The 23,737-nt window shown below is 35.4% G+C and overlaps 1 protein-coding gene across 2 annotated transcripts in view; it reads right to left on the bottom strand.

Annotated features, from left to right (window-relative positions):
* Positions 1-23,737, bottom strand: part of LOC137402147 (inverted formin-2-like) — a 49,512-nt gene that overhangs the window by 5,522 nt on the left and 20,253 nt on the right. For both annotated transcript variants that reach the window (XM_068088617.1, XM_068088616.1), the window contains exons 6-17: positions 17,185-17,354; positions 12,655-12,818; positions 11,416-11,531; positions 10,526-10,694; positions 8,710-8,876; positions 7,364-7,440; positions 6,055-6,244; positions 5,212-5,314; positions 2,351-4,012; positions 1,903-2,051; positions 1,568-1,732; positions 599-683 (exon numbers count right to left, since the gene is read on the bottom strand). In XM_068088617.1, coding sequence (XP_067944718.1) covers positions 599-683; positions 1,568-1,732; positions 1,903-2,051; positions 2,351-4,012; positions 5,212-5,314; positions 6,055-6,244; positions 7,364-7,440; positions 8,710-8,876; positions 10,526-10,694; positions 11,416-11,531; positions 12,655-12,818; positions 17,185-17,354 — 3,217 coding nt within the window. The remainder of the gene's footprint in view (positions 1-598; positions 684-1,567; positions 1,733-1,902; positions 2,052-2,350; positions 4,013-5,211; positions 5,315-6,054; positions 6,245-7,363; positions 7,441-8,709; positions 8,877-10,525; positions 10,695-11,415; positions 11,532-12,654; positions 12,819-17,184; positions 17,355-23,737) is intronic.

The raw sequence follows: 23,737 nt of genomic DNA, 5'->3' as shown, positions 1-23,737 counted from the left end.
AGTTATTGTCATAATAACCGTAGTTTTGTTTAATCATAACAAACGGATATAATTATGAGGTCAACAGTGTTTGATATTCTCTTGTTTAATTAAATTAATGAACAGAACCTTTGCATCATGTTTTAAGACGCGCAAACAATTCCCAACACCTTTTAATATATTATCTTCGCAAATGCTTAATTGAATAGCTTACTATTTTGTAGCAAATCCTTAACAAATGTTAAAGAAATGAAGTGGATTTTTCTGTTTTTAATCAATGCTAAGAATGGATTTCAGAATTTATTCATGTCATCAGACTACCTTACTTTTAGAAAAGATGGATAAGTTGAAATTTTTAGCTGATCATGCAGACTTGTTTGTGTTGTATTAGACAGAGGGAAAGGATGGCTTGGATTATTACAAGGGCGGTATAGGATCGTTTATCACTTAATTTTTTAATTGAACCAAAGCACACGTTTATTCTAAGACAGGAATTTGCGATTGTTATTCCAGGAGTTGTTTACTCTTGATGAAAACACAAACATGAGAGGACAACTCTTACTGGCACCAATATCACAGCAGTTTGTGCAAGCATTTATGGGCCTTCTGTTTCACCTACCAGATAAGCCGACCAACTCCCGGAAAAATTTCTCTGCACTCCCTAGTTTGGTTACATCTCCTGAGAAAGACTTGATAGTCTCTATCTACAATATTCAAGTAGCATGCCTTAAAAACAGTCTGATCTTTATCTTTGGTGATCAGTTTTAGACAAATTATATAGCAGTTAATAAACATATTTTGGAATTTATTGTGAACCAAACAACCGTAGTACAAGGTTTATTTGTTCAACTTTATTTGTTCTGTAATTTGGTTCAAAGTGATAAGCTTTACAAAGTTTAAGCGACCAGCTTACCTACTAGACTGTGCGTCCAACTGAGCTTAGCGGTCAAATAATAGTAATAAAGACATTATTACATCAATTAAAACACACATAACGATGTTGTGTTACTTGTAACGATTACCATCTGGGCTCATGGCAATAAATGAATGCCTGGCATAGCATGGGTAATTAAAACAGCTTATAAACAGTTGCAGATAATCTAGTGTGAAGGGAATGTAGTAGATAAGGTAAAGAAAGTAATGTAATGTTTGTAAGCGGTTTTTATTACCCATGCAATGCAGGGCATTCAGTAGTATGTTTATAAGTTGGTGTTTTTGTGCTGTCACCCACGTTACATTAAAATAAGTAAATCAAATTTAACTAAAATGAATTGTCACTACATCACATTCTAACAGCTCCAAAAAAGCAAACAGTACATACACACAAAAATCATCATAATTTGCAAAATAGAGTTGTGCTCTCTTACCAAGAATTCAAGTGGCATCTCAGTGTAGGCATTTCCAGTTATCATCTCAGCCATGGCAAATAATACTGACTGATTGAATTTGCCCATAACATCAACATAGCCTACCCTAAATTTAGTTTTTTGTGTCTTATAGTTCCACAAAAAGCTAACAGTGTTGCAATTCCCTTTTAGTGTATGCACACACACGTATTCACACACATATATATGGTGGTCTCACAAACCTCTTCTGAAGTCGGAAGAATTTTCATTAATCCTAACAACTTTTCTTGCCCAAGTTCCTCAGCTGCACCTTTCTTAATCTTTACAACTACTTCACTGTTTGGCATCTTAAACTGTTTCATGAAGATATTAACGTTCATGCTCTTCTTCGGATCAAGCAGCGTTATCTAAAATATATTTTTAAAACCGTCATTCTCTTAACAACGCCATTCTACTCATCATACTGTTTTTAAGCTTTTAAATATTGTGAACAAGCAGCTGCACTCAGTAGGCATGACAAAGAGGTAGTTTTTCAACTATTAAATAAGTTATGATCCGTTATAGCCATTAATATTACCTCTTCAGATTTTTTTTTCTTTTCTTCTGGAGCAGAGCTTTCCGTCTTTCCAATTACTTTCTGACAAAAAAGTTCCTCAACTCGGCCATAGTTGGGCTCTACTTTGTCCTTGGCTTTCGCAACTTGCGCCCAGACATTTTGTTCATCCGCTGCAATACATGGGCTAAATTTTGAAAGGGCACAGTAAAAAATTATGTTACCGTTGCAGATATGCTAAGTAGTTTCTAGAAACATTATTATGAAAATATGAGCAATAGTCTAAGATATTTAACTATTTGTCACTGTAGCTAGAATCGGTTCTCTGCAAACACAACTTAAGTTGTATTATTAAAAATCATGTTCATTTAATTTCTAGGTGAAATGGTGGTAAAAGTGGTTAAAACACTGCTTGTCGAATTGAATCTTTTCAAAACTGACAAAGAAAATTTGAACTAGTACACATGCCTACCATTTAAAAATCTGTTTTGAATCTTGTTCCAATTGTAGGTTTTCATCTTTTTGCTTGGTTTGGGAGTCAATACCACACAGCCTCCAGACTTTTTTGTGGCTGCTGGCATACCTGGCAGTGGTGGTGGTGGTAGTGCTCCTGGTGCACTTGGAACACTGGGCACACTAGGCTGATAAAACATTTGCGAAGCTGCCAGTTTACTTGCCATTCCTAGAGGGGGTGCAGGAATGTTAGGTAATCCAGGGGCGGGAGGAGGTGGAGCCATACCAGGGACGCCTTGAAGTAGAGGTGGAGGTGGTATAGCTGATCCTCTTGGAGGAGGTGGCGGTATTGGTATACCTGGTCCTCCAGGAGCAGGAGGTGGTGGTGGTATACCGGGTCCGCCAGAAGGGTGAGGAGGAGGTGGTGGCGGTGGTGGTATGCCTGAAGGAGGTGGCAGCGGTGGTGGTATACCTGATCCTCCAGGAGCTGGTAGCGGTGGTGGTGGTGGTATACTTAGGCCTCCAGGAAGAGGCGGTGGTATTGGTATACTTGGTCCTCCAGAAGATGAGGGCAGTGGTGGTATACCTGGTCCTCCAAGAGGTGGTAGCGGTGGTGGTGGTGGTATACCGAGGCCTCCAGGAAGAGGCGGTGGTATTGGTATACTTGGTGCTCCAAGAGATGGCGACAGTGGTGATATGCCCGGACCTCCAGAAGGTGGTGGTGCTATACTTGCTATTCCAGGAGACAGAGATGATAAGCCTTTGTCTCCAAGAATAGGAGGAAGTGATGGATTTCCTTTTTCTTCTGATACTGGAAATTGATGTGGTGTAGGTAGCCCATTACATGAAGTAAGTGATGGTGGAGAGGGTATTTTTTGTTTCTCAGGTTGGTGAAACAATTTTGTGCTATCAAGAGATTGCTGGGCTAGTGCGAGAGAAGTTAGTAAAGGTGAGGTTGAAAAATCTGTATCTGGTCGCAATTGAGGTACTGATGTACCAACAGATTCTTCAGATTTGCAAGAAGTACTAAACTGCAATGAAGACACTGGAATGCTGTTATCACTATGTAAGGCTGGACTTATTGGTTTTGACACATTTTTACCTAGAATTATGTTTGAAGAGGAAGATAATTCTTTTGATGAACCAGTTGCGCTTTCTGTACGTTCTTCTGAACAGGAACATTGTGTTAATGTTGAAACAACTGATGCTGTTTGCCAGTTTTTTTCAATAATTCCTTGCGAATTTAGACTGTTGATATGAGCATCAGAAGTGACCAGTTTCTTGCTGCTTTCTCCGGATGCTGCAACTGGATGTGAGTGCAAATAATCATCGTATGCCTGCATTGAGAACGAACTTTCTTTTTCAACAGAACATTTTTCTTCTTCATTTGTTGAGCTTTCATCGTTGTGAGTCTGAGTTGGCCAAACTTTTACTCCACCCTTTGGAGGTTTCACAATATGTGTTTCCTTTATCATCTCAGTGTCTGCCTCAGAAATTTGCGCTTTATTGGTCACTTGAACAAAGTTATCATTGAGTGTAGAAGACAATTGACGAGAGCCATCTGTACGAGATAAGTTTACTAAAGATGAAATACTAGTTGGACGAGGTACTTTAGAATTTAATTTGTCTTCAGGTGACGGCGGTGGTGACAGAAAACTGGTTGCTTTAGGTGCACTGAGGTCTAAAAAAAAGATAACACTAAAGAAATCTGGTGAAATTTTTCTATTTTCAAAGCAATCCAATACTTTCCATCACTAACAACAACAACAGTATAGTACAATATAATTGTATTCCTTCTAGTAAAATAGCATTTTTTGTTTTATATATATGTACAGAATTCTCTTTACTAGAAAGACATCAAAACTGTTTTCAGAGTAGCAGTTGTCTTTAGATTTTTTCATCAACTATGTTAGCAAAGAACTTGACTTTGGGTTCCATTATTCCTCATTTGAAAAGCGATGTACTTATTGTAGCGTGGACCTACCAAATTAGTTTGGCTACGCTGACAATGGACAAGCGCATGCTTGCCCATAGCTCACGGACTGTAGCCCTCAACATCTATAAAAAGCTTCAAGGTTGTAGGCTATGATAACTAAGCCTTGCCTTACAACAAACGCATTTGTCTTATGCTAAAGATGTTTTTATGGAAATCAATAATGGAGCATTTAAAAAATGGGGTGATTTTACTTAAAGCTTATTTAGAGCATACTGTTAGTAGTAATAGACAATTCAATCTGCCACTAAATCTAGACATTTTGCTTAATATTGGCTACAAAGAAAATGAAACATAATCGAAGTCTTTGGCTGGCCTAAACAGTACCTTTGGTTTGAAATTTTGCACAAAATAATTTCTACCAATTTGGGCTCGGATCTGTTTCAGCTGAAGCACCTCTTTAGATAAATAAATAACTATTAACTTTATTAACACCAGTCGATCATTTCAAATTAAATTAGACAATGAGACAAAAAATAAAGAATAGTAAAGTAAATTATGCGTATTGAAAGAAAAGGCTCTTTTTTGCACAACTCTGTTCTATAATATAAATTGGCAAGGTGTTGATGTCTGGTATAAGGTGTGGCACTTTTTGGGGAAGTAGGAATGTAATGGAGGATCAGGAAGATTAGAGATACAATCCGAGTGTTTTAAAACACATTTAGCTCCTCTGCATAAGGTCATTTAGATGCTGGCAATGACTATCCATATCAGGGTAGCATAACTCTTAAGCATAATTTTTTTAAAGCATTGTAATTTTTTATCAGTTTTCGATACAAAGGGATACCAGCATGGAGCAGCGTAAGACAAAATGTACAATACTCGATTCTGTTGAAAGAGTGATTGATAGGCCTTAATGTGATGTGCCTTGTTTTATATCTGCTCACCTGCAGGAGCATCTAACTCATCTACATCCTCTGCTTCCTCCATTTCATCGCCCTCCTCTCGAGCTACCTCTTTGATAGAGTCAAGGAGACGAAGCTTAAACATCTAAAAGCAGGCATCAATAGTACTCTCTAACAACGCGAGCGCTTTATATTCTACAGTGGTGATCATAATTATGAGACGCACTTAAAATAAACACATTTGTTGTTGTTAATTTATATATTGTTCGTCAGTATTATGTGAATTATGTCAATATGCACACCAATGGAAAGCTCAGAATGCAATGGATAAGAATATTTTGTAAAACTAATTTATATTTGCTTTAGTAGTTTGATTTTGGTAAAATATGGCATTTTTGGCATAAGGTGGTACAAAAATCCAAAACAAATAATGTTTGAATTTGTGGAAAATGCAGCTTAATTTGACATAATTTTAAAACATAGCTCTATAAAAGTTAATTAGTAGTGTTTTCAAGTTCCTTTAGAATATTTCTAGCATCCTAGTATTTGATATGACATCTTCAAGCATAGACTGACCTGATAGGATATACTGGGTGCCCATCAAACATATTTTATTACTGGAGTGCATCTTTGGTGTTAGACAGAATGTCTAGAAAATTTGCTTTTCAAATATGTATAAGATGTATGGTCTGAGATTATAGGGAAAAGGAGTTTATGTCATAAAGGAAAAAATATTATTATGCAATTACCAGGCGGTCCCATTATTATGATAAACATGACTACTGTAATCTGTTTTTCTTTATTGTTTATATCTATTAACTAGCTTAAGATTAATTTTACCTGCAGCACACATTTTCGCAAGCTCAAGCTAGCTTATCGATTTACCTCTTGGTTGGGAAAGGTTGGAGATGTAGGTGTGTTTGGGGCTTCAGCCGGTGTCTGTATACCAGCCATTTTACCAATTTCTACCAGATGTGGGTGTTTAAAAGCGTAAAGAAGCTTGTCGACTTCTATTTCTTTCGAGCAGACGGAAAGACGCAGAGTGATAGCGGTAAGGGCTCCCCATATAGCATCGCTAGTAAAATAAGAACTGAAGCTATTAGTGTTATGCGGCCAAACTCTCCAGCAATAGTTATACAGCAAGTATTCAGATGGCTTCTGAGCTCAGCAATATTTTTGCTGTTTTTTTGGAAGTGTTGTATGATATTATATGGAATTTTAACCCTTTCAGTGCTATCCATGGACAAAATTAGTTTTTGGCCTACTGCCAGCTATTTTAGTGAAAATTGCCAATTTGCAGCATAATACCTATACTACACACTACCATGAACATTTTATTACACAATTCGTCTTGCCAACATGGTAAAAACAAAACTACGCAAAAAAATTCAATGTAGCTATATATTTTGAAGCATTTGTTGAAGCATTATGAAGCTACGACCATAAATAAGCTAGTACGATCCTTCAGTGTTCCTCACTCTTACAACACTATTATTTTCACCATTGCCAGAGTCAGAGCTGTCAATTTCATTATATAAGTATTCACTAAAGTCTGAATCTGAATCAGCTATAATGTCGTCAACAAAAGCTTTTGTTAACACAAGAGGTGCATATAGAAGAAATATTACAACTAAAAAGTTTGAAAAGCAGACAAAAAAATGTATCTTTTGGCTTGCGAGTTTCTGATCAACGATTATTATTTGTTTCGCGAATATAGACTAGTTCTTTTCAGTTACTACACAGCTTCTGTAATATTGGCAAAAATGTGATCATAGATCAGCTGATCCTAGATCAGTTGATCATAGATTTAGCATAAACCCATGTAGAGTCACAAAAGGGTTTACTAATTAGCAAAAATGTTAGATTTTAGCTATTTAAGATAATTCAAAAATAGTGACTTTATTATTTCCTATTTTTACTCATATTTTTGACCTGTCTGTCACAGAGTATGCACTAAAAAGATCGCTTGCAACGCAAAAATTAAAGCACCACATTCTTCACTGGTAAAACCGCAACAACAAATATATGATATGGAAAAACTTTATTTTAGTTTTCCCTTTCCGAAATAAATCTCTATTAAAATTGGCTCATGCATATATGTTACCCGCTAACATATCAAGTATTAGCACACAAAATAATTGCAAAAACTTTCAAAGAACTGATTTTAGAACAAAATGTTGAACAGTACTCGTACCTTATGTCAGAGTCTGCAATGGTCACAAAGTTTTGCAGAATATCTAGAAACGCCTCCGACTGTGGTGAGTCACATACCTGTAAATGTTTTTAAGACATCATTGTATGTGTAAGTGTTTTAAAATTGATCTTACACAAAATCTTAGCAGATTTTATCAGAAAGTATCGATACATTTCTATCATTTGCGAATGTTTGAGGTGATTTGACTGCTAGGATGTTTCAAGGCTAAAATTCACAAAACTTCATTGCAGTTAAAACTCTCAGATCAAGCAGAACTGCAGTTATGCCATTACTTGCTGCAAAGAGACCAACAGACTAGAGACGCCTAAACCTGTAACTTGAACACAGTAGTCGATATCAATTATAGCAACGATAGCAACCAGTGACATCATTTCAGCACGTATTTGTAGCGCACGTAGTTTTGTCGATTTTAATCTTAAAACGTATTGGCAGTCAGATCACCACAAACATCAAAAACAATCGCAAATGGTGGAAAAATACAAAACTCTCTGATAAAACTTACTAAAATTTTGTGTAAGTACATGTTTAATAGCATAAATCTGTACAGGTTCATAAGACAGGTTCATAAGACAGGTTCATAAGACAGGTTCATAAGACAGGTTTATAAGACAGGTTTATAAGACAGTTTCATAAGACAGTTTCATAAGACAGTTTCATAAGACAGGTTCATAAGACAGGTTCATAAGACAGGTTCATAAGACAGGTTCATAAGACAGGTTCATAAGACAGGTTCATAAGACAGGTTCATATGACAGGTTCATATTACATATAAATTTTGCTAATTACAAATTCAAACTCAATTTTAGTGTTTCTAAGAACTATGTACACAATACGGTTGTGAATTTAGATCAGGGTAAGTATTTCATAGTCAAACCAATATTGCACACTCTCAAAATTTAAGTTCATTCAAACATCTATATGTGTAAACATGAAATTTATTCGTCTTACAGTAAAAACTTTCATAAAGCTGAAATCCAGCTGCTAGAAATCTGGAACTTGTTCAGCAAAAAACCAGTTTTCACATAATCAATTTGGGCTTTTGGAATCATCGGCTTGTTTTAACAAAAATAGAAAATTTATAAAAGTTCTGGCAAAAATTTGCATGTGTTACCATTTCCAAGTTTTTAAAAATTGTATGTTATTTCTTTCTACTGAACCAATTTCATGATGACCAAACACTAATAGGAAGTAAAAGAGTATACCATTTGCGTTTATGATGGTATACATTGACATATACACCAATTGAAGCATTCACAGACATCAAAGATAAACAGTTCTTACCTTCTTATAGATTAACTAATTGTTTTTATTGGCTAATAATTCACCTTGCTAAACACTTTGTTGAAAGCACCGATATGAGAGGCAGCAAAATCAAGGTCTTCTCCCGACTGCTCATCTTCGCTCATCTTGTCTAGAAATCTCTCGCATTGCATCTGCAGCATCTCATCATCTGAACCCACTAGTTCATGGATCTGGTCTAACAGGTTCAGACCTGCGGACAAATATCAACTAACGCGAATTTAATTAATTATAGACAAAAAACATTTTCACGTTTATTTTATGCAGCGTGTGAATTTTTCATGTGTGTCTTTTAAGGATGTCGGCATAAACTACAAATGAAAATACTTGCTCATGGATCATAAATTATTAGTTTTGTTTACTAAACCGTGGAATATGTTACTTGTATTGTATTATAGTATTATTATTATTTTTAGTATTAGTACACTTGCCAGTCTCATGCTCTGTGAAATATCATCAGTAATCAGTATCTGCATAATTATCTCAAGAAATGATAAAGTGTCTGAGTGGTGTAGGAGTAGCCCGCTTGCCTTCCAATCTAATACCCAGGGTTTGATTCTTGTACAAGGCAATCTTTTCGCCTAACTCTTTTGTTTTGGACAAACACTGCTTTTATTATAGTAAATATTACTATTATTCTGTATTTTATCACGGTGTCACTACTGAAAAATTAATGGTTCAAATTATATTTAAAATGCGAAGGATATTATACCCTTGTTCGTTGATACTGCCTTCCACAGTATTCTCGCTGTTCGTAATATTGCTGATTTATATGTTGTCTCAAAAGACATGTTAGCTCCAACTTCAGCAACTATAGGCATAAGCTTTGCTTCTATTGTTATTGTTATAACTACTATGCTGACAGTTCCAAAGGCCACGAGAGATCATCACCATGTGTAATCAGTGTGTGCCCAAATATTCCATGATACTGCAAGGTGTTTCAGTGATACTTCTAGTAGTGCACTTGACTGCAAAACTTGGGGCACTTAAATTCAACTCCGGTGCAGTTTTAACCTACTGCTGTACGTGGCTTCAGACATACAGACGCACAAACATCTTTCTTTATTACAGTAGAGATTATTCTTACTATTATTATTATTATTGTTGTAAAGGTTTTTCTTCACAGTCGTGTGGTGTAGGTAAATGGTTTTAGTTCGTGTTGAGTCCGGGTCTTAAGAAAAGGCCAAAGGATCCAACATCTTTAATTTCACTAAGAGAGGACCTTTCTCCAAATGTGAGCTGTTCCTAAGATGGCTGTCTTATTATTATTATTATTATTATTACAGCGGTATTTCGTTTTACTCTTCAGCTAGTGTATGTTGTACATTCTGGTGTAAACAGAGGAATAATAACATGAAGTATTACCAGTACTATTACAGTACTGTGATAAGAACACTCCGCTATAGTCATATCACTTCCTAGAAACAAGATCACAAAGACAAGCAACTATTACTCACTCCGATGGCACTTGAGCGACCAAGCATGAAATTTGAAAACATTTCACACTCTAATAAGACATTTGGTGTACCAACAGTTAATGTATTGACAAATGACAGCTCATTGCACATGCTATAACTTATGTAACACCTGGCTACATTTGCTAAGTAGAGGAAATAAATGTTTCATTCATTGTATTTTTATGCTTGCATTTTCGCTAATTCAATTGCCTTGTTAGCTCATAGGTGAATGTGTTTAGTCTAACAATTGACAAACTGTAATACTCTTTTTTGATCATTAATAAAAAAAGATTTATTGACAAATTATTCTTTATTGCAAAAACGTAGTTAGTAACATGTAAGAAACAATATAATAACAATTATAATAGTAATATAGGTCGCTTACCTATGAACTCACTGCGAATTACTCCTCTGTGGTGTCCTGCTGTGCAGCTGTTCGGTCCATCTATCAAACTATTTACTAGGAGCAGTATTGAGCCCTGGTAGGCGGACAACTCTGCAGATTTTATCTCATTCACCAGAATGCTGAACCTGTATCTTTGTATGTTCTTGGTCTACAACAGTCATGTTGTTGGTACAGCATGGTAAATTATGGCAAAAAGTAAAGCGTAATTATTAGTGCCATGACTGCTGGCAAAATATCCCCTTAAATACAGTCTCTATTTCTGTTACAGTTTACGGCAGAATTTTTCTGTCAGCAAAGTGGACAGGATACCCTATCGTATCATATTACTAGATAGTGACATTTCTTTGTAATTGTATTTCTATTGAGATTGCTTATAGATCTGTCCTAGAATGTTATGTAAGGCACAAAATTTATAAAGCTAGTGAAGTGGCTGCAAGCAGGAAAAAAACAATTGCTGTTTCATGCTGTCTCGTTGAGAGTAGTGCTAGACAAGAAGGCTTCGGCAACTGCTCATCAATCTGATAAAGGTAATACAGGAAGTGCCTTGCAAGTGTTTTCCATAGTTTTAAGCACATTTTATTGTAAACTAACAGTAAGTTTATTATTAAGTAGATAGAAAACCTATAAAATCATGCATGTAGGTGTTTAACCAGAAGGTATCAGCCAATAAGTGTAGATATTGGAACAAGTACTGTTTCAATTGTCAAACTGTTTGTCATCATATAAATTTATAAGGCAATCACAAGATTATCATTTAAATTAATATATGATTATAGCTGCTTACTTCGAAGCATATAAAAACTTGTCATTTTTCATAAACTATTTTCACTGTGCTTGAAGTTCGCTTAGTCAAAGGAGAACTGTGTTACCTTGAAGTACTCCAACGCGTGTAGAGTTGTGTTGTAGCCAGCCATAGAGTAGCGACTGAGGGCAGCAAATAACTCTATAACTTGCTTCTTCACCATAGTGTTGGTCATTGCCAGAGCTGAAATCATAGCCAAGGAACAGAGTGAAAAAGTGGCTGGTCGGTTTGAGTAAGTTTAGACATCGAATTGTTGAATCCAAGTCTGAATATACAGCTATAGCTCTTGTATACATGCTATCGATTGTCCATGCCAATTTTAAACAATGACATGTTCCTTGCGGAATCATTTAGTTTTTAATACTTCCCAGGAACTTCAAATCACCTGCTAGCAATTGTCAAGCCACACAAAGACTAAACCCCTCTTATAGTGCTTCAAATTTATACTGGTTATAAAAACATATATTTGTACTTAAAGAGTGCCAAACTCCCTAGACTGTTAGCTTAACAATATCTTGTCTCTAGTTTAGATGAAATCTTGATAAGCATAAGGTTTCTCAGTGAAATTATTTATTCATTAACTATTTTGTTGCACATAAGCTTATAAATTATACTTTTCAATAATTTCAAACTTTGTAAATTGAAATGCTGAATTAAAAAATACCGAATTTAAATTATCTTACCAACTGTTGTGAATTCATTTAAATAGAACTTCAAGTTTTTGAAGTAGTAAATAAGTCTTCAGTTGACAAATTTTTAACGAGCAACAAATCATTCTAGAACCAACATTGGTCTCCTGTCCTTTTTACTAAATCTTTGGTTCAATCATTAGTTTTAGTATCGTTCAGACTTGTGTCATTATTTTTCCATTGTGAGGATGATACAGATTTGGAGTTGTGCACACGTTGAATTACCGTGCAATAAGTGTTTCAATAACCATTTGTATGTTGTAGATTAACGCGAATACTTTGTTAAAAAAAGAAATTTTTAATTATTAGGAAAGAAGTTCTAGTAGCTACTTCTGTCTCACTCAGCAGCACATTTTTAAAATAAAACCGTCGGAAGTGTAAGATGTTTAAAATGGAATAGCTTACTGTTTAGTGCAATTATTCGCAAGTGTCATTTTCACTTTTGCAAGCGTGAAACATTTGATAACAATTTCTGAGCAACAAAGCTCACTAGACTTGCGGCTTTTTGCCTTGTTCATTTTGCAGATTATGCAAACTTGCCAAATAACTGTCATGGAAACCGTGAATTGCTTTTTTATATTTCAACAGTCTCTATGAATAACAAAAACTTTTCTTACCAATGATGAGTTGCTCCGTAGGTTCCCGGTGATGGATGAAGTACTCTAGTCCGACCTTGCTGTTCATTACAGCGCGAACACAGGCTACGCACTCTAACAACAGCATCACCTCTCCTATCTGAGTCGCTCTTTTGGAGCCCATTGTGGCCACCATGTCTAGTAGCCTGACAACGTATGACAGGTTGTTAGCAAGGCTTTATGAAGAATGTAATTATAACAGCTTTAAGAAACACTAAGCTAATTCTTATGGTTGTCATGAAGCTGTCTCTTCAAGGAATGTTAACAAATATCAGTTGAGGGGAACAAGGACATGAAGACAAGCAAATGATTGTTTTGAAGTATTTCCCTAAGTGCAGCCAGTCTCCCTGGACTTGTACTTTTTAAAAAATTTGAAGCACCTGCATAACCTGACAAGTGTTTGCTCATTGATCACTTGAACAAAATTTCAGACCATAGGCTTTCGTTGTAGCATGCATTGACATGTGCTTATTATTGCTGAGGATGTTTCACCACATGGTTGCCGTATGTTCAGCAGTCGTATGTTCAGCAGTCGGTATGACGGTACTAGAATTGCAAGGAACAAAATTCAGCTTTTTGATGTTTCGGCTTTATCGATGACACAAACTTTTAGAATAACCTCGTCCTTGAAACATACTCAACGATGGTCACTAAATATGACCTAATACCTGATCCAACTTAGAGGAGGCATAACTCACACCATAAATGGATGTTAACTAAAGTGACGTCTCAACATTGGACCAGAGCTTAGATCAGTAGATACTAGCTTTACTTACACTGGTCAATGCCTGTTTAATGCAAATTGGGTTTTTATTTTTTAATGGGTGTTTTATATTACTAGAGGCTCGATAAGAAATCTAAGTGAGTCGAAACACTTATGTTATCATCGTTTGTTATCTCCAAGTAGCTTGTCAAACCACTCCCTAATCTTTGAAAGCCAACTGCTGAGCTGAAACATTGTTATCTTTGAATATCACTGAGCTGCACGATCGCTAACTCAGAGTTAATACCTGATTCAGCCTAGAAGAAATGTTACTCACCAAAATGCAATGTACGACTTACTCATACTCATAAATGGATCTTAAGCAAAGTGACTTCTCAACATTCGGGCAATTTATTGCTCAAAGGTTTTAGCTGGTAACCCAGCTCTGCAGCAAAACAAACAGCGTGGGAACAAGTCATAGCACCGTGTAGCGACAAGCGCTGACAGATGAGCCTACGTAATATGCGAATGCAGCAAAACAAGTTTCGAGGAGTTGCATCCAGCTAATGCTACCACCTGCATCTTTCATCAAGCACTCTGTTAAACACTCAATAGCTCATCATTATCTGCCTCGTTAGCAACAACTTTCCTGTTGAAGCCATGACCAAAATTGTAGGCATGCACAGCAACCAGACGAGGCATTTTAACTTCATAGTAGATCTTTCTCCAGCTAAGGAATTTCTATATATACCTCTATTACAAGCTTCAGTCAGACATGATAGGTCTCAAAAATATTCACTAATTTCCAAAAATGTATGTTTTATAGTTTTTTTACATGGTAATTAACATGTTCTAGGAAATTTTATTTTTCAATGTATGTTTTAGTAGTCAGAAAGTTATTCATAGCATAAATTTAAATAAAAAACAGTTAGCCATACAATTCCTGCATGCAAAGTTCCTGTTTCAATCTTTGCTCAAGATAAGTTATCCCAGTAGTTTAATAAGATTTGCATCTAAGTGTTTGTAGAAGCTGCTAGAAAACCAAAATTTATACAATATATATGTTAATGTAGCATAAATAATATTATATTTGCTAGAAATTCCACTGTCATACAGCCCACGACCAAAGTGATATTGGGAAAAAGAAAGGGTACTGATGGTTGAGATATGCAATATTAGCAGTCAAATAGGATAACTGCAATGGTAGCTGTAATGTACTGGGTGTGGGTGTTATTATATACAACAAATAGCAATAATGAAAGGAAAATATTATATGTTTATATCTCTCCTCCTGCAAAAAGAGAAATGCAATATTGGCCAATATTAGAAGTAAAATGCACTGATATTATTAGAATAACCAATATTATTAATATAGTAATAATAGCAAACCAATGCACAATTTTGTTTATATTTCAAAACGTCATAGCTAACAATATCACGAAGTTGTGATATTTATATAGATTTTTAGAAAAGCTGTACTACGTAGTCATTTTTTGTAGTCATCTAAACTTATAATTAATTATTGTAATAATCTCATAAGAACCGTTAAAAAATATCATCGTCATGTCCTTTACTTATACTGCGTTGGACATCAGTTACCGTAGAATAAGAAAGTACTCAAATGTGTCGGCAAATGAAATTGAAAATGAAAAAATTGAAATCAGCAAGAATGAAATGATTTCTGTACTTCTATGTAAATTGCCGAAACCTTCGGCAATTCGACAATGCTATAGACTAGTGAAAAATGCACGTTTTTTTTTCGTGAAATGTGCAAGACTTTATCGTTCAATTCTCTGTCACTCGGCGTTTCAATTTCCGGTCTTAACTTATATTAATCCAAGCTTTTCAAGCATTTTGTGGCGACTTTAGTCCAAAAAAATCTGTCTATTTGTGTATAATCCGATCAGATGGGTTTGTTTTAGGAATTTGCGGTAACCTTTCAAAAGCTTGGTAACATATTTAAACAGGTTTATATGCGTTTTGTATCATTATTATACTTAAACGACTTTACTGAAAAATAGTTAAATTTGTTGATAGGATTTGGTTGCAAGGGTTTGGTGACGGCCGTTAACGGATAATTTTGCAGGAGTTGTGTGCACATGTGCATTTATCATAATTCTCCCAATCAATCGTTTCACTCTTGTTTGGTTGTTGGAATATTATACAAATAAATTGTTATTAGTAATAACATTTTATGTTATATTATAATTATATATATTACATATTATAATTATATATATTACATATTATAATTATATAAATGTATAAATAGGGGCTATATATTTTCTAATGAACTATTATCTTTAGCGAAATTTTAAAAGTTGAATGCTAATTATATCTCTTAATATCATCTTTAATTCTTAAAGGATGTTGTCTGGCAGCAGCAAAAGCAAATGTAACACACAAACCACAGCAATCGCTACTGGTAATACTTGATCTTATATCATGCAGAAGGTCAAAATAGGAAACATTAAGCATGTTTCCATTGTGCAGATTATGCGTATTTGGAGTTGTGCGCACATTGAGTTACCTTGTAATAAGTATTTCAAGGAACACCCACGGATTGTGGATCAATGCAAGCGCTTTGTAAAAAAAGAAAAAGAATTGTATGCGAGAGATCATAGTGGCGCATTCCTGTCTTGCTTAGCAAACACCTTTTGAAATAGAAGTGACTGAAGTGTGGAAAGTGTTGAAAATGGAATAGCTTCTTGCTGAGGACTGTTATGTGCATCATTATAAATGACAATTTTGACAATTCAGTAAATATTTGCGAGTAACAAAACTCGCTTGATTTGCAAGTTGCTGTGATTTCCATCTTGTGGATGACTGAAACTTGTGAATCAACCTCGTCATGGAAACATTGTGAGAAAGAAAAACTAAAAGCCAAGAGGTATACAAATTGTTTAGGTAAGATTTGTACTTGAGACCAACCAGCTGTTTCACATCAATTCACTTGATTATCATAATACCTTATTAAGCATTTGCTAGTAACTCGAGTAAACACCATTGAACTTCATTAATTATTACAGTATGAGATAAGATTATTTTAAATTAGCTTAAACAAATATGGTTACAAAAATGAATACAAAAAACCTTGGGCTATGTCAACAAGAGACAGAAATGAGAGTGGTATGTAATGCTATACCTCAGCTTCGCCTTTACATGTAGTTTCCCTAGTTATGTGTTCTCATAGTAGCCTCAATTTTTTTAAACTAGACCAATGACAGCGCTCTACTGCCATTGCTACTAAGTTTTAAGGCTGGTTCACAGTATATCCTCGTATGTCGGTGTTAATCAGACAATACTTCTAAGATCGTCTGTGATAAAAGCGTTCGCGCTATCACAAGCCGTTTCGCCTTTACATCATCGAATAGTCCATGAATTAGTGTTCACATCATACAATGCAGCCGCAGCAATGATGAAGTACTAGTCCCGTAGGAGCTGTCATGGAAGAAAATATAGGTCGAGCTATTCATGACAGCCTATCCCCAACCCCCATCGCTGAAGAGGTGGACATTGCACAAGCTGGCATGGATGCTTAGTAAATGATTAAGAAAGTTTGGCAGTTGCAATATTTCCCAGAGGGATCTGTTTGCCTCACCATCGCTATAGTTTGCGGTGCACATAATCGGCCAATAATACTGAAAATACAATGACAACATATGACGCTACAGCGCGAACCAGCCACTACAGTGTGAACCAGCCGATATAAAAGATAATATCCAATGCAGATGTTTCTAATCGAACTAAACTATGAAGCTACCTTTGCTCCAATAACTGCTGCACAGTCATTCTTGCTGTAAACTAACCTCGTCACACCTTCTTCATCTATGAAGCCCTCTATCCATGTTGATCCGCATGTTTTCAACTTTTGTTTTAGCGCTGTCAGCACCTTCAAGTTTTCTAGGCTTGTCAGCATCCGCACACAGAAGGCAGGATCGCAGTTTGTCAGATCAATTTTCTGGAATGCTGCTTGAATCTGCAAGCATCAGTTTCATAAACTTTGTATTTCAATTCTTTTAAGAATTGAAATACAAAATATTTCAATTCTTTAAGAATTGAAATATTCTTAAAGAATTGAATATTCTTTAAGAATTCTTATTCTTAAGCATTTCAATTCTTTAAGAATTGAAATGCACAAAGTTTTGGATGATTTTATCAAAGATTTTCAGTATTTTTTCATCATTCACCATTGTTTTTTATGTATGAGGCGATCTGACTGCCAGGGTGTGACAAGACTAAAATCGACAAAACCTCATCATGAAGAAAAATGCTAGGAAGAAATATTTGTGCAAAAATACATCACTACTTGCCGTTGCTGCTATTGGCTATTGTGTTTAAATTGCATCATTACACATGTCTATTCGGTAGGCTTCTTTGGCACTAAAAACATCAGTCGCACTTTAGCTTTATCTGAACATGTAATCGCAATAAAGTTATGTCGATTGTAATCTTTTAAAACACTGGCAGTCGAATCGCCTCAAACATCACAAACAATGGAGAAATACTGATACTTTCTGATAAAATCTATTAACACCTTGTTCAAGTTCATCTATAACACTTGTGCAACATCATTCTTTAAAATATACGGTAAACTAAAGTTGCTTCCCATTTACACTAACAATCCAAGAAACTTAAGTTATTATCCGTGTTATAAGACAAACTTTAGCCATATTGCACACTGATGAATTATTTCAAAAGATTATGACAATAAACAATATAAATAACCTTCCAACAAGTCTGCCGTAGAACTATATATGGTTTCAATTTGATCAATTTCATGCTAAGTCTAAAACCTACAACATTGGCAGTGTATTGGTACAAGCCCCACAATCATCTTAATTATACTGTGCATAGACTTTTATATACATGCGGTGTGACAGGCTTTAAAAAGTGCTAAATGTCGCATGATAGATACTGTGTCTTTTATAAACATATGTATTGTAGAAATCTTAGTGAGACGTGTATACCAAAGTGGAACCAAGTAATACTATGTTGCAAGAACAACGAAAGTAACTGTAGCATAACTTTGTTCAATTTAAGTGGAAAATATTGGATTATTTTGAAAAGAGGTGGCATTTACCATTGTCTTGTTTACATCAAAATACAGTTAATGTTACAATATATCATCCTTAACAATCAAAGTCTACTGTACAGAAGCACAACAGCACAACAGCACAAATGCCACATTTATTAAATTATACTAAAAATTGATTGACTGCAATAACTCTTCTATAGCCACTGATGAGTATATTCTGAAGAAAGTTGAATTTTTTCAAAAGCTTTCGAAGATTTCTGGCTCTATTCCTGCCTTACCGATGACCTTCGTCTTTCGCCGCTAAAGCCGGCTGGCATTGACCGCCTTCTTTCGTCCATGCTTGCTCCTCGCTTGTGATAGACCTGAGTCAATCAACTACTCAAAAGCCATCCCTAAAGCTGACATAATTAGTTGTGAGAGCTTGCTGGTCTTGTCCTGTCTACTTAATGCCTAGTCATTATCTATCTTCTCTCATATTCATAGCTCCTTGATAAGGAATTTCTAGTCTGCTTGCTTTCCTGCTGTTATCATGTAGCAAAGTGATGTTTTGACTGGCCTATCTGCTGCCTAATAATGGTTGCCATTAGGTATCATCCCATTAGCGTGTCGTTGGCTAAACTCCTCCCACTATTACTATTATAGCGTGGCAACGTTAGTCAGTGTCTGGCTATTTGATGAGTGAAGTCAGCAATAAGATTTCGATTCATAAAATGTTTGCACACAGCTGATTGCATGAGCAAACAGAGGGGGTGTAGAGGTGAGACTTTGACCACTGAGAGCTAGAAAAAAAGTTGTCATGACTACGTTATTGTTGATTCTCCAAACAGCTATTCTTACATAACACGCAACACTAGAAACTTATGTTGGTTTCCTGGATGTGCTTAATTATCCAGTAATTACCCAGTAATTACTGTTTGCTTGGACAGTTTACAACATAAACCTGCCTATATAGGTTAAAAGTTGTGTTTTTTAGCTTATGTAGGAAGTAATTAATATAAATTTTATTCTTATTAATAATAATAATAATAATAATGTGTCAGAGAAAAATATGCTTAATCATGAGTCAACACAAATCTGTTTTTGTGCTTAAAGTACTTTTTAGGCGACAAGTCGCCGTTTGTCAACTAAAGGTTTGTGTTGACTCATACCTAAGCATTATTATTAATATTTATATTATTATTACTAGTGCTCAGCTTAAGTATATGCACAATAATTCTAAAATTTTGTAACGATTGGCACACGTGTCAGAGTTCTGGAGAAGCCGAACCTCGCAGGTTTGAATCTTATATGATGCAATCTTTTTCTCTAACCTCTGATAGTGTTATCAGCGAGGCTGTCAGACATTGCAGTAAATTCTGGCACCTTGACAGTTTAGTGTGCCAAAAAGTATTCATCAGGTGTAATAACTATATATACAATTATTCTGAATTATCTGTGGGAGGTCAATTGATACGGTTGCTAGAATGTCGGTATACCATGCAGAATGTCAAAAGTTCAAATCCTGTGTGATGCATTTTTTTCAACCTTCAACTGTGGCTTTCAACAGAAAGACAAACCCCGATCTTAATCTAGCGAAAATTTTACTCTACAGAAATCTTTTTCTCTATTGAGCTTTTTTTAAATAGCTTTTCAGTAATACAAACCAAAGAGATATGAAAATGTATATATACACACTAAAATTAATATACGCACGTAAAATTATTTCCTAATTAATTTGAGTAACTTATACCTCTTAATCTAGAAGCTTAAATCTTACCTAAAACAAAAGCCGTGTTCGAAGCCAGCTTATTAATCATTACTTTGCGTAACGAGATGTTTCGGAGATGTCTTTTTCTTTTTCTGCATTCTAACTGCAATCAACTTTCATCAATTTTAATCTTGGAATATCCTGGCAGTCGGATTATCTCGAACATCAAAAATAATTACAAATAGTAGAAGAATACTGAGGTTTTCTGATAAAATCTATAAAGAATTTGTGAAAGTTTCTTTAATACTAAAACGTATGGGTATAACGCCGTGTTTTATGTGTAATAAATGAAGAGAAACAGAAATATGAACTACATAAGATGATCGCAGTTATTCTTGGAACTATTATCACAGAAATATAAAAACAAAGCTTGCTCTGTTGGTGAGAGCTCAGCACAAGTTGTTTTCTTGCACCCTTTTACTCTCCTCATTGTCTCGTGTTTTATTGTTTAATTGCTAGCTTTGATGTTATCTTATAGCTCTTACAACTCATATAACTGTCAACTCTGGTGTTTCACTAGCTAGCTAAAGATGTTATGATGCTGTATTTGTTGGCGTTTCATTTTATTGCTGTGTAGCGCCACATTATTATGACACCAAAAGATTTTAGTGTACAGTTACACTTACATTGACAAAAATTTTTAGTGTCTACATATTTGTAGAAAAAACATCAACACTTCATAGAGGTCAATGTTGTGATACGGAAAAGCATAAACACAAATGACCAACTTAAAAAGTTTTTTTAGGGCTCAAAGCTACTAAACGATATGAGTATATCTTGAGACAGTGAACATGTCTGCATGAATGCTTACTACTTAGTGTTCAGAGAAACTCAACTTTTGTTAAAAAATATATATTTCAATGTAAACAGAAGGGTTAACCGCAACCATTTTTAGTAAAATCTAAAAAAGTTTCTATTTAAGCTGACATTGTGTTGATGTAGGCATACTTGGGTTTAACCCATGCCTGCCGTTGTATCTGCATCATTATATCCAAGATGTTAGTGCTCACTTGATGCTGTGTCATTTCACCCTCGTGTCATTTCACCCTCACCTTATCACCTAATCCTTTTTACAACACGTCAACATCATGGAAATTTACTGTCATTTATCATTTTAGGGCTGATCCTCGTTGCTATAATAGGAGCCATGTCTGCTTGTCCTTCCAAACCCATAGTAGGTGATTGCAAAAAGATTTCATCATGAGGATACAACTCACAACATTTGGCTGCCACTTGCACTAAACGACCGATGTGCCACGGTCGGTCCGGAATGATTGTGCAGATGGTTACCTATTACACCAGACAATCTCTCACAGGCCCACCGGACTACCAAGATACTAGTAAAATATCACCTACTCTAAAGGCTATTAAATTATTAGCCGATCTTGACCAACACAGCATGATTGGTAAAAATAAATTTTGTACAAAGTATCAGAAAGCAAACATCATCATGGATGCTTGCAGCTGTGTAGCCAGCCATTCATGCATTGACAGTATTCCTTTAGCAGAGCATCATTTTCTGTATAAAGTATCAGTCTGTTTAGAATACCATTGAAGGTATACGTTAGTTAAAAAGAGTGGGTGTAACTAGGAATGCCGGGATACCACCCGCTATACCAACAGGATACCAACAGCTATCTTCGATAACATCCTGTTTTTCCTTCCAAGTCAACAAAGATAATACCAAAAGATAAACAAAGTGCTTTGCTGCAGTCACTTATTAGGATTTTCTATATTAGCTAAAAATACTTTTTACCATGTTCTATCCGGTCAACAGACCACCTAGTTCTTGCAAAGGTTTATGGATAATTAGACAGTCAATACTACGTTTTTGTAAGGAATATGTATTAATCGACAAATAGAATTTACGCAAAGTGCTCTCATGGTATCTGTACTTGTCAAAAGCTGACCAAAATCAACTTCATTTGCACAGCGGCCTATGCTGCTCTTAGATGCTTCCATAAACTGTGCTAACAGATAATTTGAATTTGCTGCCTAATTACTGTTACTATTTGACCTTTAGGGATCTCAATTCTAATATACTGATTCGATTTTGGGTATGCTTCCTGTTTCTTTTACAACAATACGTACTTCCAATTATCATATACTTACATCATTATCAGGTATAATTGATAAGGTATTTCTCTGGTGGAACTACAATCAATAATTTTACACTCAAACCTATGGTTGCCACAGATGTCACCAAGTACTCCACTTCTGTAGGAGGCACGCCAAAACTGTAGAGAAAATGATTAGGCAAGGATGGCTCTACTACTGCACAAGTTGACCCATTCTAAAGACACGCCTACACAGACTTTGGCTACTCAACCGATGATGCTACCATCTTTAAATCTCTACGAGGAGTTATTGCCTCTCCATTCGTTCTGCATTAATACATTTTCCTACAGTCTCAGCGAATCTTAAAGATAAACTTATACCATTGAATTGATGCAAACAAAAATAATATAAATGTAAAGTTAAAACATCAAGCTTCAATGTTACATAATTTTTGCCTTTGTGGAACTATCCAGTGTAGAGATATAATAGTTTGAATGAGATCATTTTTCGGAATGTTCAGATTCAAGCAGACGCGCAATTATGATGCCTATAGTAGCACTTTGGCAAAGGGCTTGACAGAATAGAAATGCATAACGCGGCAACTTGGACACAATAGCCAATATCAATAATGAAAGAGGCAGACAGTCACTAACTAGTTATGTCAATTTGGCACACATTTTTCTTCTGGGCGTTTTAACTGCTATCAAGTGCTATCAAGTGCTGTCAAGTGCTATCAAGTGCTATCAAGTGCTGTCAAGTGCTATCAAGTGCTATCAAGTGCTGTCAAGTGCTATCAAGTGCTGTCAAGTGCTATCAAGTGCTATCAAGTGCTGTCAAGTGCTATCAAGTGCTATCAAGTGCTATCAAGTGCTATCAAGTGCTGTCAAGTGCTATCAAGTGCTATCAAGTGCTATCAAGTGCTATCAAGTGCTGCCAAGTGCTATCAAGTGCTATCAAGTGCTGTCGATTTAATCTTAAACTATTTTAGCGGTCAGGCCACTTCAGGCATCAAAAACAATTGCAAGAGATAAAAAAGTACTGATACTTTTTGATAAAATTTATTAAAATTGTGTGCAAGTTCATTTTCAATGTATGTTTTCCTTGCGATTGCTCAAGTCAACAATTCGGCTGAAATTTTATTTCTCTTAAAAAACTCAGGCTTATAGTAAAGCACATTCCCATTGTTATAGTCCAAATTTCCTTTCTAGTGTTCTTTATATTTGCTTTTTTGCACATTCCCAGGTTTTTCAAATATTTAAACAGTTTGAAGTTTACTTTATTTTCATGACAAAACAACTCCTACACTTTGAAAAGTTCAAATTATACTATCAGAACTCCTTCTTTAAGCACGCAGAGTAGTTGTCCTTAGTATTAATTCTATCAGCAGCCAGTATTAAATGTAAGTTCATATCATTTTGTCAAAAGAAGTCAGTTTGGTGACTCAATAGCCAAATAAACATGAAATCTACTTCTAAATCAAAAAGTTAGATGACAAGGTCAAACGTTCTATGGAATCTAA

This window comes from Watersipora subatra, chromosome 8 (genome assembly GCF_963576615.1).
Source record: "Watersipora subatra chromosome 8, tzWatSuba1.1, whole genome shotgun sequence".
Taxonomy (NCBI): Eukaryota; Metazoa; Bryozoa; class Gymnolaemata; order Cheilostomatida; family Watersiporidae; genus Watersipora; species Watersipora subatra.
This window is presented reverse-complemented; position numbering and strand designations above follow the sequence as displayed.